General features: G+C 35.0%; 1 protein-coding gene across 2 annotated transcripts; it reads left to right on the top strand.

Moving 5' to 3' along the window:
• The first annotated feature begins 175 nt into the window (after positions 1-175).
• On the top strand, positions 176-13,965 carry LOC117333346 (proline dehydrogenase 1, mitochondrial-like). 2 transcript variants are annotated; one of them, XM_033892604.1, is made up of 14 exons: positions 176-496; positions 1,842-2,050; positions 2,466-2,509; positions 4,323-4,349; positions 6,134-6,280; positions 6,496-6,563; positions 6,980-7,167; positions 8,588-8,669; positions 10,411-10,503; positions 10,915-11,061; positions 11,272-11,367; positions 11,795-11,979; positions 12,169-12,257; positions 12,743-13,965. In XM_033892604.1, exons 1-14 carry the CDS (start codon positions 188-190, stop codon positions 12,946-12,948), a joined length of 1,890 nt encoding a protein of 629 aa, XP_033748495.1. In that variant the 5' UTR covers positions 176-187; the 3' UTR covers positions 12,949-13,965. The 2 variants fall into 2 exon arrangements, with proteins under 2 accessions (XP_033748495.1, XP_033748496.1); XM_033892605.1 differs by lacking the exon at positions 4,323-4,349.
• Positions 13,966-14,909: the final 944 nt, after the last annotated feature.

Raw genomic sequence — 14,909 nt, 5'->3', positions numbered from 1 at the left:
TTTTATTTATAAACAATCTTAGGATACACGTTTACTCATACGCACTCATCAACCATACTTCAATCTCAATCAGAAACACACGTGTTTCGATGACTGGGGGTGTGCCTATGTTGACCAATGGAAATCATCGTTGTAACATATCCGGGTCATGGGGTTAAAATACATTTCATTCATTACTTATGCGGATATGGCGGTGTTAAGGGTCTTATGTAAGACGAATGTTTTACCCTTTTACAGGCAAGCTTGCCCAATATCTGTGTTGAAAACTCGTTATCATACTTCAAAGTCCACGAGCGCTTCATCAGCGTCGATATCGTCACAGACACAGAGCATAAACGAAGAATCTAGATTGGACAGCGATGGTCACCCCGTGGTTGATTTGTCCTTCAGCAATGGAAAGGAAGCGTATCGCAGTAAGACTACGGCGGAGCTGATCCGGGCTCTTTTCGTCTTCAACATGTGCTCTATACAGACATTGGTTACTCATAATAACAAGGTATATTATGCAGCCGAATGGTTATACTTTTGTTCTGTAGTAATAGTAATTTAGTAACATTGTCTGTCATCTCTATACAGTAACATACACAAGCTTAATTATGACTCTGTTTACAAAATGTACATTGGAGCTGAACCATTACATCTATGTAGGCAGGTAGTGCACTGTAGACTTATATAGCTAGAGCAAAACAGACGATGGGCACCTTATTACCATACTGGTAATGGACAATGGCTATATATATCCTATATATGCATATGGCTATCTAGGATTTTACCTGTTGACTAGATATATTTATAGCTACTGTACCTTTACCAGAGACTTGACAATATCCATGACGCCAATAATAATAAATGATCTGTTATATATAAATACTTGTGTATGTAACAGTTCTCGTTTTTCTCCATATTTCAATAAAACTTGAACTCCAGGGTAGGTTTCTTTGGCAATTTATTCAAATCCGTCGAACATTTACCCTGTAAAATACATAAAACAAACATAATAAAATCACGCTTTCACACCCGGACACGCACCTGAGACTATACCTGTATATAAGAAAAGGGAAACAACTGCTATAAGAATATGAATACCCCTAATTCACGACATATGAAGCGTAAATTATATAAGAGAAATAAAGGATATAATTAATTATTAATATGGATTATAATTAAACTTTACTTTTTACAATGCATCATAATTGGTATCAGGATATATCGCCTAATAAACTAGAAAATACTATAAACTAGTTTCTTATAAAAACTAACTGTACTGACATTTCAGTGCAATTTGACTAATAAATACGATATATTAAATAGCTGATATAGAATAATTTAAACCAAATAATACCATAAAAGTATCACACAGACTTACCTCACAGCTTTGGTGCAAAGGTTTTAATCATATAAACTCTGGCCTGATAGGACCCGTACCACCAACGTCCCTGTTCCGTCTGTCCCGTGCACACCTGGGTATACAGGTGGTACTTGTCCTTAGTCGGTGGCAGTAAACTATTGGTCAGTCTCAGGTCACGTGTCATAACATGCATCTATAGACAAACGGGTACACACGTAACGCACATGATACGTAGAGCACACATTCTATACACACTGATATACAACTCACAATTAAATGACGAACGAATATATTAAGGGGGCTCGACCCACTAGACATATACTGTAGTGACGAATCACAACTTACCGGCAAACAAACAATTTGACACTGCTACATGTATATAAATAACTACCAAAAATGTATATATGTACAGGTATATATCAAAAGTTTTGTGTCTTAATGTTGTGACATATATGTTAAGGATTTACTGAAATTGATAAGTTTTTTGTTTTAGTTACTGAAATGGAGCCGCCGCATCCTTGGGGGGACTCTGTTCCGTAAGATGATGAAGGCAACATTTTATGGACATTTTGTAGCAGGAGAAGACCAGGTGGCCATTAGACCATTGGTTAGCAGGAACAAGCAGTTTGGAGTGAAGTCAATCTTGGACTACAGTGTTGAAGAGGACCTGTCTACAGAACAGGCAGAGGAGGCAGAGATGAAGTACGGTCAACACTTATTGTTATTTAGATTAGCAGTTCTAGAAATGAATATATATTTTCCTGTTACCTGAAGTTAATCTCATTCCCTTGGCCTTGGTATTGGTATTTTTGAAGCATAGCTCCAAAACTATTTAAGAAAGTTTCACAAAAACACCTGGTACAAGCATTTCTCTAGTGGTCTAGTGGTACCGTTTGTTTAAAGTGGTTTGCATTTTTCATTGATTTTCATTTGACCATGGAAATAGATGGTGGTTAAAAACCTAAATATCACACTTATGTAAACAACTAAATTGATCATATGTTTGTATGAGTAGTTTCCATTTCTTTAGCAGGGCACGGTGGATATTGACCATTATGTCTTCCTTTTGAATTTGTATAACTTTTCCGTCTTATCTTTTTTTTTATTTTGTCCTCAGGAGCTGTGTGTCAGACCACATACCTGATGACCAAACATCTCTAGGTATGATACCATCTCTGTGCATTTTGTTTATGATTCTTATCAGGAAATGTAATCATGATGATCACATATCATCATTCTTAAGAAACATTCTAGCTTTACTGAACTTAAGTTTTATTGTTACCAAAAATTACTCTTAATAAGATTTCTTGTATCTTACATCCTATAAAATACTACACCAGAAAGCACATACCATACACCACACCAGAAATGTAATCACATACCATACACCACATCAGAAATGTAATCACATACCATACCACACCAGAAATGTAATCACATACTATATACTACAACAGGAATGTAATCACATACCATATACTACACCAGAAATGTAATCACATACCATACAACACACAAGAAATGTAATCACATACCATACAACACACCAGAACGGTAATCACATACCATATACTACACCATGAATGCAATCACACACCATATATACCACACCAGAAATGTAATCACATACCATACAACACACAAGAAATGTAATCACATACCATATACCACAGGCACACCAGAAATGTAATCACATACCATATACCACAGGCACACCAGAAATGTAATCACATACCATACCACATCAGAAATGTAATCACATACGATATACCACACCAGAAATGTAATCACATACCATACAACACACCAGAAATGTAATCACATATCATATACCACATCAGAAATGTAATCACATACCATATTATACCAGAAATGTAATCACATACCATATACCACATCAGAAATGTAATCACATACCATATACCACACCAGAAATGTAATCACATACCATATACTACATCAGAAATGTAATCACATACCATATACTACATCAGAAATGTAATCACATACCATATACTACACCAGAAATGTAATCACATACCATACCACACCAGAAATGTAATCACATACATGTACCATATACTACACCAGGAATGTAATCACATACCATATACTACATCAGGAATGTAATCACATACATGTACCATATACTACACCAGGAATGTAATCACATACCATATACTACATCAGGAATGTAATCACATACCATATACCACACCAGAAATGTAATCACATACCATATACCACACCAGAAATGTAATCACATACCATACCACACCAGAAATGTAATCACATACGATATACCACACCAGAAATGTAATCACATACCATACCACACCAGAAATGTAATCACATACGATATACCACACCAGAAATGTAATCACATACCATATACCACACCAGAAATGTAATCACATACCATAGTATACCAGAAATGTAATCACATACCATATACCACACCAGAAATGTAATCACATACCATACCACACCAGAAATGTAATCACATACTATATACTACAACAGGAATGTAATCACATACCATATACTACACCAGAAATGTAATCACATACCATACCACACCAGAAATGTAATCACATACTATATACTACAACAGGAATGTAATCACATACCATATACCACACCAGAAATGTAATCACATACCATAGTATACCAGAAATGTAATCACATACCATATACCACACCAGAAATGTAATCACATACCATACCACACCAGAAATGTAATCACATACCATATACCACACCAGAAATGTAATACCACACCAGAAATGTCATCACATACCATATACCACACCAGAAATGTAATCACATACCATACAACACACCAGAAATGTTACCATCATTCCAATTAGATGTATGTAAAGTACATATTTGTCATGAGGTTAGTTCATTGTGTATGTTTATGCAGGATTTGTGCCGTAAAAATACTAATGTAAATTTTTTGATGAAATCTCAGGTACAGAACACATGTACAGTGACATAGGTAAATAGTGTGTGCACGCCCAAGGTGCTCTCTGTGTATATAACATTAGCACAAATAATAACACACAGGTTAACAGGATTCACTGTGCTGTACTGCATCTCTGTACAATGGTTTGTCCTCATATAACAAAAACAACATTTATAGTACAATATACAATGTATATTAATATTGTCGATATGTTTGCTGTGATTTGTGTTATGAAGGTAATTGTTTGTATTTGGGACACTTACTAAAACATCACACCTAATGTTTTGTTTGTTCTGCTATACAATGTATAATCATATGCACTATAGATATATAATGTGCTGTTGGTCCGAAGAATTTCCTGTCATTATTGTACTGCCGAATATATGTAATATGTGTATAATTGGCATCCTATTAATATGTAAATACATTGTGATCCCGATATTCATTTAATCTATGATCATGTCAGGGTACCAGCCAACCATCACACTGCACGGGTGAAATGAGTTGTATGTGTATCAGCTGGCTAGGTGATTCGGTGATGTAGACCATGAGTTGAGGACTGGTCAGGGCATGAGTTATAAAGCTGTGTTTCTTACTTGTGTTAATATATTTATATATATACATGTATTACCTTCTGCACAGAAGAAACATTGCTTGTTAATTTATGATGAGACCCCAGGGTCAAAATATCTTTATGGTATAAATGAAGCAGCATGGTTACTTTGTGTCCGTAGAACACTTCAAACTTGGGGTGTCTTTCATTCTATATTTACAAACAGCTTTAAGCAAAGTACCATTTCACAATCAGTCAGAATTTAGAATATAGATATGTATATGGTTGTGGTTCTAATATATGTGTTATAACATTTGCTCTTCACTGACAAGTTGTCAAAACTAATGTGTTGTGGCTTTGGACACTTCTAACAAACTTAACTAAATGGAGAATATAAGCCTTAGACACAATTTGTTTGTATTGACGTTTACCTCTATTATTTCCATAATTTGATCTGATTTATTGCTTCATGATAAACTAATCTTTGGTTTGGTTTTTATCATTCCTGTAAACATATAATCTGGATGTCCACCCCTATTAGGCATGGTGGTTGAAATTCCCCTCTAATAATTAATACTTACCATAAATATGCATACATGTAACACAAATATAATTGTGACACATACATTGTATTACCAAGGATAAGCTCCAGATCTGGCATTGCCATTTCAGGACTTTGTCCTTGGTTCATAACATGAAAAGGGGAAATATCTTCTTCTTATAACCATAGAAACTCTCATAGGGCATACAGATGCATGCATATAGTTTATTTTAGCTAGGTACAGCTTGTATGTATAGGGAGGAAGAATTTCACCTGTTTCAATTTAAATTCAATGTTATAAATGCGATATATATCTATGTACATGTTTCTGATGCTATAAATGTCAAAAAATTCAAAAATGTTTTCATTTTAGATTCTATCAAATTAAAATAAAATAAGGAAGCTTTGATTAATCTTGTAAGTCATGGGTCTGTACAAACCAGGACAGGTTTTGGATTACCCGTCTGACCACATAGATATTGCTCCATAGGTTCCTTGGTTTGTAATCATCGTGGAATCTCTAACATTAGGGTCAACAATTTGCTGTCAAAAGTTGTTTTATTCTTGTATAAATTGATAGCAACTTGTCTTAAAATGATCATAAAGTAATCTATTGTGAACATGTATTGAAAATTGGAGTATAAATCACTATAATTCTAGAAACCTTTGTTAACCTTGTCATCCACATGTTTTTGAGCAGAGATTTGTATGTCTGTAATTCAGATCCGGACAAACAAAAATTTTTGGCACACAAAAAGTTTGGGGATCGTCGTAACAAGGTTATCTCAGCAAGGACATATTTCTATGAGGATGAAGCAAACTGTGACACAAACACGGAGACCTTCCTAAAGTGTATAGACGCTGTGGCAGGTAAGCTTTGAGAAATACTTTGTGTTATAACTATAAAATGTGTCTTAGCTTCAGCAGTTGATCACAGTACATATTTGATGACAATCAACTATGCTGACAAAACAATATGTAATTCATTAGGATATACCAATTTCATCAATATGTGAAGTGAAACCAGAAATTGTTTACAAGAATTAATTGAGACATGTTAATGTTACAAGCGTTTTTTACAATAGGAGCCACTGAGGTGAACACTGGGTTTGTTGCTATCAAGATGACGGCTCTAGGAAGACCACAATTTCTGGTATGTTTCTATCGTGTAACGGATACCCAGTGTTATTGCTGTTAGTGGTGACTGTGAATGTAATATATAGTAACTATTACATTCAATGGTTTCCTAGTGACTGGAGGACCGATGCAGTTACCATGGTAACAGTCACATGACTGAGGGAGTAACTATAGTAATTGTTGGAGAGATATACTGTAACTATGATACCGAGGTATAATGTTCAGGTGGATAATTTGGTATTGGATTGACAGATATGGATATCCTCTAATTATTATTATAAAGTTAATATACCCGGTACATGTATTGAGTGATAACAAGAATTGTCTTTACATGGATTGATGTCAGGTGATGCATCATAACAAACACTACTAGCTAGAAAAGCCGTCTTGACATTACATCTTAATAATGAAGATTATTTAATATGTTTACAGCTGCAGATGTCAGATGTGTTGGTGTCCACACGAGCATTCTTTGAGAAGTTTGCAGGTAACAAAGGTGACATACTGTTGAGAAAGTTCCGTGAGGAAGACTTTAAAAAGCAGCTGGAAGCCATGGGAGTACAAATCACACGGAATGACAGAAAACGCTGGTTTTCTGTTCTAGATATCTCTCAAGATGGGTAAGGCATTTTTTTGTTCTAGACATCTCTCAAGATGGGTAAGGTGTTTGTCTATCTGTTCTAGACATCTCTCAAGATGGATAAGACATTTGTTCTAGACATCTTTTAAGATGGGTAAGGTGTTTGTCGATCTGTTCTAGACATCTCTCAAGATTGGTAAGGCATTTGTCTGTTCTTGATATCTCTCAAGATGGGTAAGGCATTTGTCTGTTCTAGACATCTCTCAAGATGGATTAGGCATTTGTCTGTTCTAGACATCTCTCAAGATAGGTAAGGCATTTGTTTGTTCTAGACATCTCTCAAGATAGGTAAGGCATTTGTCTGTTCTAGACATCTCTCAAGATGGGTAAGGCATTTGTCTGTTTTAAACATCTCTCAAGATGGGTAAGGCATTTGTCTGTTCTAGACATCTCTCAAGATGGGTAAGGCATTTGTCTGTTCTAGACATCTCTCAAGACAGGTAAGGCATTTGTTTGTTCTAGACATCTCTCAAGATAGGTAAGGCATTTGTCTGTTTTAAACATCTCTCAAGATGGGTAAGGCATTTGTCTGTTTTAAACATCTCTCAAGATGGATAAGGCATTTGTCTGTTCTAGACATCTCTCAGGATGGATTAGGCATTTGTCTGTTCTAGACATCTCTCAGGATGGATAAGGCATTTGTCTGTTCTAGACATCTCTCAAGATGGATAAGGCATTTGTCTGTTCTAAACATCTCTCAAGATGGGTATCACATTTGTTTGTTCTAGACATCTCATAAGATAGGTAAGGCATCTGTTCTAGACATTTCTATGATGGGTAAGGCGTTTGTCTATTCTAGACATCTCTCAAAATAGGCAAGGCATTTGTCTGTTTTAGACTCTCTCAAGATAGGCAAGGCATTTGTCTGTTTTAGACTCTCTCAAGATAGGCAAGGCATTTGTCTGTTCTAGACATCTCTCAAGATGGGTAAGGCTTTTGTTTTTTAGACATCTCTCAAGACGGGTAAGGAATTTCTCTGTTTTAAACATCTCTCAACTGTATCAAATATGATTATCCCTCATATGAAATGCAATGTATTATTATTTTTATAACAGCGCTTTTAGCATTATCTGGTTATGTAACATTTGATGTAAGATACAGAAATGATCATGTGACATTGGACAGGAACTGAAGAAGTGGTCATGTGGTATTTGAAGTGAGCAAGAGACATAATCATGTGACATTTGAAATGAACTAGTCAGAGAGAAGTGATCAAATGACATTTGAAGTGAACTAAAAAATAATCATGTGACATTTGAAATGAACTAAGAGAAGTGTTCATGTGACATTTGAAGTAAACTGGAAAAGTAGTCACCTGACATTTTAAGTGAACTTTGAAATAATTTTGTGACAGTTGAAGTGAGCTAGAGACATGATAATGTGACATTATTTTTTTGCAGAGAAGTGGACTTGTTGGACTGGGACAACTTGTTGGAAGTCAATATGAGCTTATCCAAGGTGTTTGTGGTGCCAAATGAGGAGGTGCATGTCTTTTTGTTGTAATTTTTTTGAAAAAAAAGTTTTATTAAAAGAGTTTTATTAACATCATAACATCAACAAATTAGAAATAACACACCTGCATTTGGTTTATAAAAATACATCTAATTAGCTGCAAAATTTAATAGTTCATTTGATTTGATATCTTATGAATCCTTATATAGATTGATTTTTACTGAAGAGAGGATGGAAGGCTTTTATTAGGTCACCTGAGATGGAAGTCTGGAGTGACCTTTTCTAACCGCATTTTGTCTATCGTTGTGTGTCGTCCGTCCGTAAACAATTTACATTTTTGACTTCTGCTTCAAAACTGCTGAACCAAATTCAATGAAAGTTTACAGGAGGCTTCCATGGCCAAAGGTCAACCAAAATTGTGAATTATATGGCCCGAGGCGCAGGGCCAAAAAGGGTCAAGTTAACTAGAATTTCGAAAATCTTCTTCTTAACTCTCAGATACGGTAGAATGAAATAGTCTTGACAGATAGAAAAGTCTTAAGGTACTTTAGCAGTATTGTGAATTTTTATGTGACACCTTTTTGTGTCGCCTTTGAAAAAGGAGACATATAGGTATTACTTTTCGGCGGCGGCGTCGGTGTCGGCGTCGGCGTCGTCCTGAAAATGGTTTTCGTGCGATAACTTTAGTAGTTTAGAACGGATTAATTCGAAACTTCATGGGAAGGTTCATTACCATGATAGCTCGGACAAGTTCGATAACCAAAATTATTCGCACCTTTTTAAAAGAGTTATAGCCCTTTAATTTTTTGCGAAAATGGTTTCCACTCAATAACTTGAATAATTATTACAGGATTAATTTGAAACTTCATGGGAAGGTTCGTTACCATAATACTGTGGACAAGTTCTTTAACCAAATTTATTCGCACCATTTTAAAAGAGTTATGGCCCTTTAATTTTTTGCGAAAATGGTTTCCACTCAATAACTTGAATAATTATTACTGGATTAATTTGAAACTGCATGGGAAGGTTCGTTACCATAATACTGTGGACAAGTTCGTTAACCAAATTTATTCGGACCTTTTTAAAAGAGTTATAGCCCTTTAATTTTTTTTGCGAAAATAGAATGTTCGTTACCATAATACTGTGGACAAGTTTGTTATTGTTTTTTTTTTATTCAAGTCCTAGTTTTAAAGAGTTATGGCCCTTTAATTATTCGCATACACAGGCGACACCTCCACTTCCGTGGAATTCTTGTTGTAAAGGGGGGGGGGGGGGGGGGGGGGGGGGGGGGGGGTCATATAGTGTTACCAATTTTGTCCCATCGTGGTCTATCCCTATGCAATGTAACTAGCTAATCTCAGGAACTGCTGATGCAATCCTCACCATTTTCTGGTTTTTTTTTCAAAAATTTGATGAAAGTTTCAGTTGGCATGATTTACAAATCATCACTTTGCCATATATATTGTCTATGTATGCCTGTTCAGATGAAAATAACAACTGTACCTTCAAGCCAAATTCTTACTCATATATTACAAAAAAGGTTTTAGATAAAATGCTACTAGATTATTATTTTCTCAGAACAATTAATTGTTTCATTAACCATCTATAATATAATATAGTTTCATGACTATTCATCAGGAGAGAATAATTTTTCTAATATTTAATCATCACAAATATAATACATGTATTGCTTATTTGTATTTCTGCATTGATTTCAGTTATATGGGTAGTATGATAGTTTGAACTACATGTTTGATTGGTTTTTGTACAGACAGGGAAACTGGAGCCTTTAGTGACATCACTGTCAACAGAGGAAGAAAAACAGATGAAGAACATGTTAGGACGCCTCAACACCATTGCCAAGGTATAAAGTCATTGTCATGTTTTACAATTACTGATTTACACCTCAAAATCAGAATACAATGTTTTTTTCTTTTAAAGACTTTTATTTATCAAAACTGGTTTGCTATTTCATTCCTAATTGTTGTACAATATGCCAAACAAAAAAAGGGTTATAGTAAAGATTGTTGTAATATTTCATACAATATACCACAGAAAAAAAGGGTTAAAGAAAATATTCTGATATTCCGTGCAATATTATATACCACAGAAAAAAGGGTTAAAATATATATTGTGATATTTCGTGCAATACACTGTATATCACAGAAAAAAAGGGTTAAAAGTAAAGATTGTTGTGATATTATGTACAATATACCACAGAAAATTGGGTTACAGTAAAGACTGTTGTGATATGTTATTCCCTATTGTTGTACAGTATGCCACACAGAAGGGTGTCAGGGTGATGGTTGATGCTGAACAGACATATTTCCAGCCTGCCATCAGTCGTCTGTGTATGGAAATGATGAGGAGGTTTAACAGAGAACAGGCTGTGATTTTTAACACCTACCAGTGTTACTTAAAGGTACTTGGCATGGTTTCTGTCAATAAGAGGACATTTCTGACTTGATGATTTTGGTCCGTTTGAATTGTTATGGTTTAAAAACAAATATTTGTTAAGTATTTTTTATAGATTTTTTTAGTTGACATGACAATATGAAAGCTTGTAGAATTGAATGATCTGGATAATTCCAACGTTTTACCAGTGACTTTACATGACTGTTGGTGTTCACAGAGTGCTTACAACAATGCCTGTTTAGACATGGATCTGGCACGAAGAGAAGACTTCCACTTTGGAGCCAAACTGGTCCGTGGTGCATACATGGAACAGGTTTGGACACTTCATTGTATTTGGTTTTTCGGTTCAAACTCTGTTTTCTAGTTTTGTTCAGGTTGCTGTTGTTTTTATAGTGGTCAGATGTCTCAGGTCTTGTCCTGGTCTGACTTGCATTTTCCCTCACCTGTTTTTTGTGTGTATGTCCACCCATTTTTCAGTGATATTAGTGTACTTGATAACGGCATACCCAGACCTGAGTTGTGCATAGTATTGTCTTAGTAACCTTGGAAACGAAGGAGAAATTTAGCAGAATTGAACCAAGCTGATCACCTATTGCAAGTTGCAAGGTAGCTGATGAATTGAATAGAATGCCCACCTAAAGATTGGTTGACCTGAGTTTAAGTTTTTGCTCGGTGAAAGGCGAACAGGGACTAAATGCTAAATGGCACCAAAGACTAATTTTTGTTACTTTTGATAACAGGAGAGAGAGCGAGCAGCAGATATTGGCTACGAGGATCCCATCAATCCTACCTATGAAGCTACCTCAGATATGTACCACCAAACTCTAGAGGAGGTGATGAGGCAGATAAATCGGAGAGATCGCGGAAAGATTGCAGTAATGGTCGCCAGTCACAATGAGAATACAGTCAGATACACTGTAGAAAAGTATGTCTCTGGTTTAAGTGTTGTATGTTGCGTCATTAAATGATTTATAATATTGAACAGTTAATCAATTATGCTACCAGTATATACTAATATCTGGTGTAATTATTAATGTGCACAAATAAATTTGAGACACAAACAACTTCAGCAGAAAAAAAACATACATTTTCACCCAATTATGTAATATTGTAGGATGAAGGAGTTTAAAATTCGACCAGCTGACCGTCTGATCTGTTTTGGTCAGCTGCTGGGCATGTGTGACCAAGTTAGTTTCCCGTTAGGTAAGTGTGTGGCAGGTTTCTAATTTGTGTCATAAATTTCTTCAATCTTTCAATTTGTTTGATACATTCTTTCAATAGATATCTGTTACTGAAATGAATGACATCTGGTACATACATGTACCTTGTAGTTGCAGCTATTTTACCGCTGTATCATGATAATATTGCAGCTTTATTGCTGCCCACTTTAGTTTTCTGTAAGGGTGTAGCTGGAAGATTGTAATGGAACATCTCATATTTTTTTGTGTAGTCATGGTTACCAAACACAAAGGTAACTGTAACAGAATGTTTTGTGTTGTGCCATTGTCTGTAAAATGTCCTCTCGCAATCAACATTTCCTTTAAATGCTTTATCAGGAGTTAAAAGCCATTGGATAATGCAGTTTCGGTGTATACTACTTTGGAAAAGTAATACTGCATTTGCCTCAGTTGTCGAATACACTTGTATAAGTAAAAACTACAGCTAACAATGGACTGTGTCATTTGCAGGCCAGGCGGGATACTCTGTGTACAAGTATGTGCCATATGGACCTGTGGAGGAGGTACTCCCTTACCTTTCTCGCCGGGCCATGGAGAACCGTGGCATCCTTAAAAAGGTGAAAAAGGAGAAGAATCTGCTGTGGTGTGAATTGAAGAGGAGACTATCGTCAGGCCAGATTATATACAACCCAGCAAAGCACGTCCCCTCACCATAGCACGTCCCCTCACCATAGCACGAGCCATATTTTCATTGATAATTATTTTACTGATGGTGAATGAGAAAGTCGTAAAGATATATACAGTTATAATAACTTCACCGCTTTCAAAAAACTGCAAAAGTAGTTAAATGATATTTTGCATAGTTTTCTCTAGTAAGAATCATATAATCTAGACTATAGTAGAACTAAATAGGTTATTTCACTAGTATTTTCATCACTAAGGGATGAATTAGGGACTACCTGATCTGCTTTTCCTGATAAGAGTATATATTCAATGTAGTTAGTTTTGATTTATCTTAACAATATCGATGATTACCAAGGTTTTCGATTCCCATGCTAAATTTAATTCCAACCTACTTATACTTTGTTTCTGCTGGTTCAAAGCCAATGCTAACAGCTTTTACCGCCAGAAACATGCAAGGAATGTTTTAGGATAATATCTGTTTAAGTAAATTTAAGTTTAAGTATAACTTTAAACTCAAGTTACAACTGATTTTAGTATACACCAATCCTAACTTGAACTCCGGTAAAAACCATTTGTCAGGTGTGATAGTTACAATAGTCATGTTTCTGTATTATTGTTGTAGGCCCATAGTTGCACAAAAGTGACTTATTGAAGAAACGATATTTGTGCATATTATAATTGTTGTAGGCCCATAGACACAAGTATAACTTAGTAACAATAAGATATGTGTGAAGGTTTTAGTTTACCTGGCACAATTCATGCAAGTTGCTTGTGACTTTGGTTTTGCTATGTGTAAAATGAGATCATTTTGAAATGTCGCAACTTATCTGCCAAAAATTATTATATGTTTATATAGCAATAAAATTTGTTGAAATGAAATATGTATGACTAGGGTGAAACTAGGATTAGCCAGTGCTGAAAATGATATGTAAAATATAAACTGTCACCATCTTTTGTGTAGGATATACCATTAAAACAACGTTATCTTTTATTTATTTATTTTTTTTTTTTTTGCGTTGATAGGAATGGTGAAATTATTTTTATGTTTTACAAGCAGAAATATCCTAATGTCGTTAAGTTGTTGTATCCTGTCATATTACCACATAGGAGGATGACGATATGGTGACAACCTTTTAACAGGAATCAAAAAATCGCCAAAAAACACAAACAAAAATGATTGGACCAATTGACAATCAGGATGATGTGAGAAGTTTGTTGTATATTGCGTATAGACAGAGACATATATACACATGTCTCTGGTATAGCCAAGTTGTGTACATGAAAACATATCAATGTTCTTAAAGCGTATATATACCAGTAGACAAACTGGGTAGATGTGTGTGTGTGGATTTCTGATTCACACTAGTCACATAGATTCCTGTTGTTATTTATCAGTTGTTTTGCTTCTTTGTCTTTAAAAGATTTGATTCGTTAAAATGGAAATGCCATGTTTGTGTCAAAATGATATAAATGTTGTGATCATTGTGAAGAATGGTAGACATTTAACCGAAAGTAATTTTGTAATGACGTTTTTGTTTGTTAAAGTATGAATTAATATGCAATCTAAGTTGATTTAATGGAGTGTGTGATGAACAAATCCTTAAATTCGTTCTCAGTCAACATCAATTTTATTGACCTGAATTGGGTTCCTACAGAATCGGAACTATTATCCACTGAACTATGTCCCGGTAAAGATAAAAGGGTTGTATGGTTAATCTGTTAACTCCAGTAATCTTTCTTGATTCATATATTACGATTGTAGTTTTGTTTTATCCCCTCCATCAGCACTTATTTTATATACATTTTGTGTAAACATATATTTTAATACAATCAGTATATAAGGAAATATAAACTGCTGTACGTATGTACTTTTTATGTACTTTGTACGTAATCATGCGATTTTCGTTTGTGGTTGTTTCTTTGATTAGGTAGGAGAAACATTCTTTTTTAGTAACATTCAAGACATTTTTCTTTTTTGAGATTCAGGTTTCAT

Source organism: Pecten maximus, chromosome 8 (assembly GCF_902652985.1).
Source record: "Pecten maximus chromosome 8, xPecMax1.1, whole genome shotgun sequence".
NCBI lineage: Eukaryota > Metazoa > Mollusca > Bivalvia > Pectinida > Pectinidae > Pecten > Pecten maximus.
Note: the sequence above shows the minus strand (reverse complement) of the source record. Positions and strands in the feature narration are given on the sequence as shown.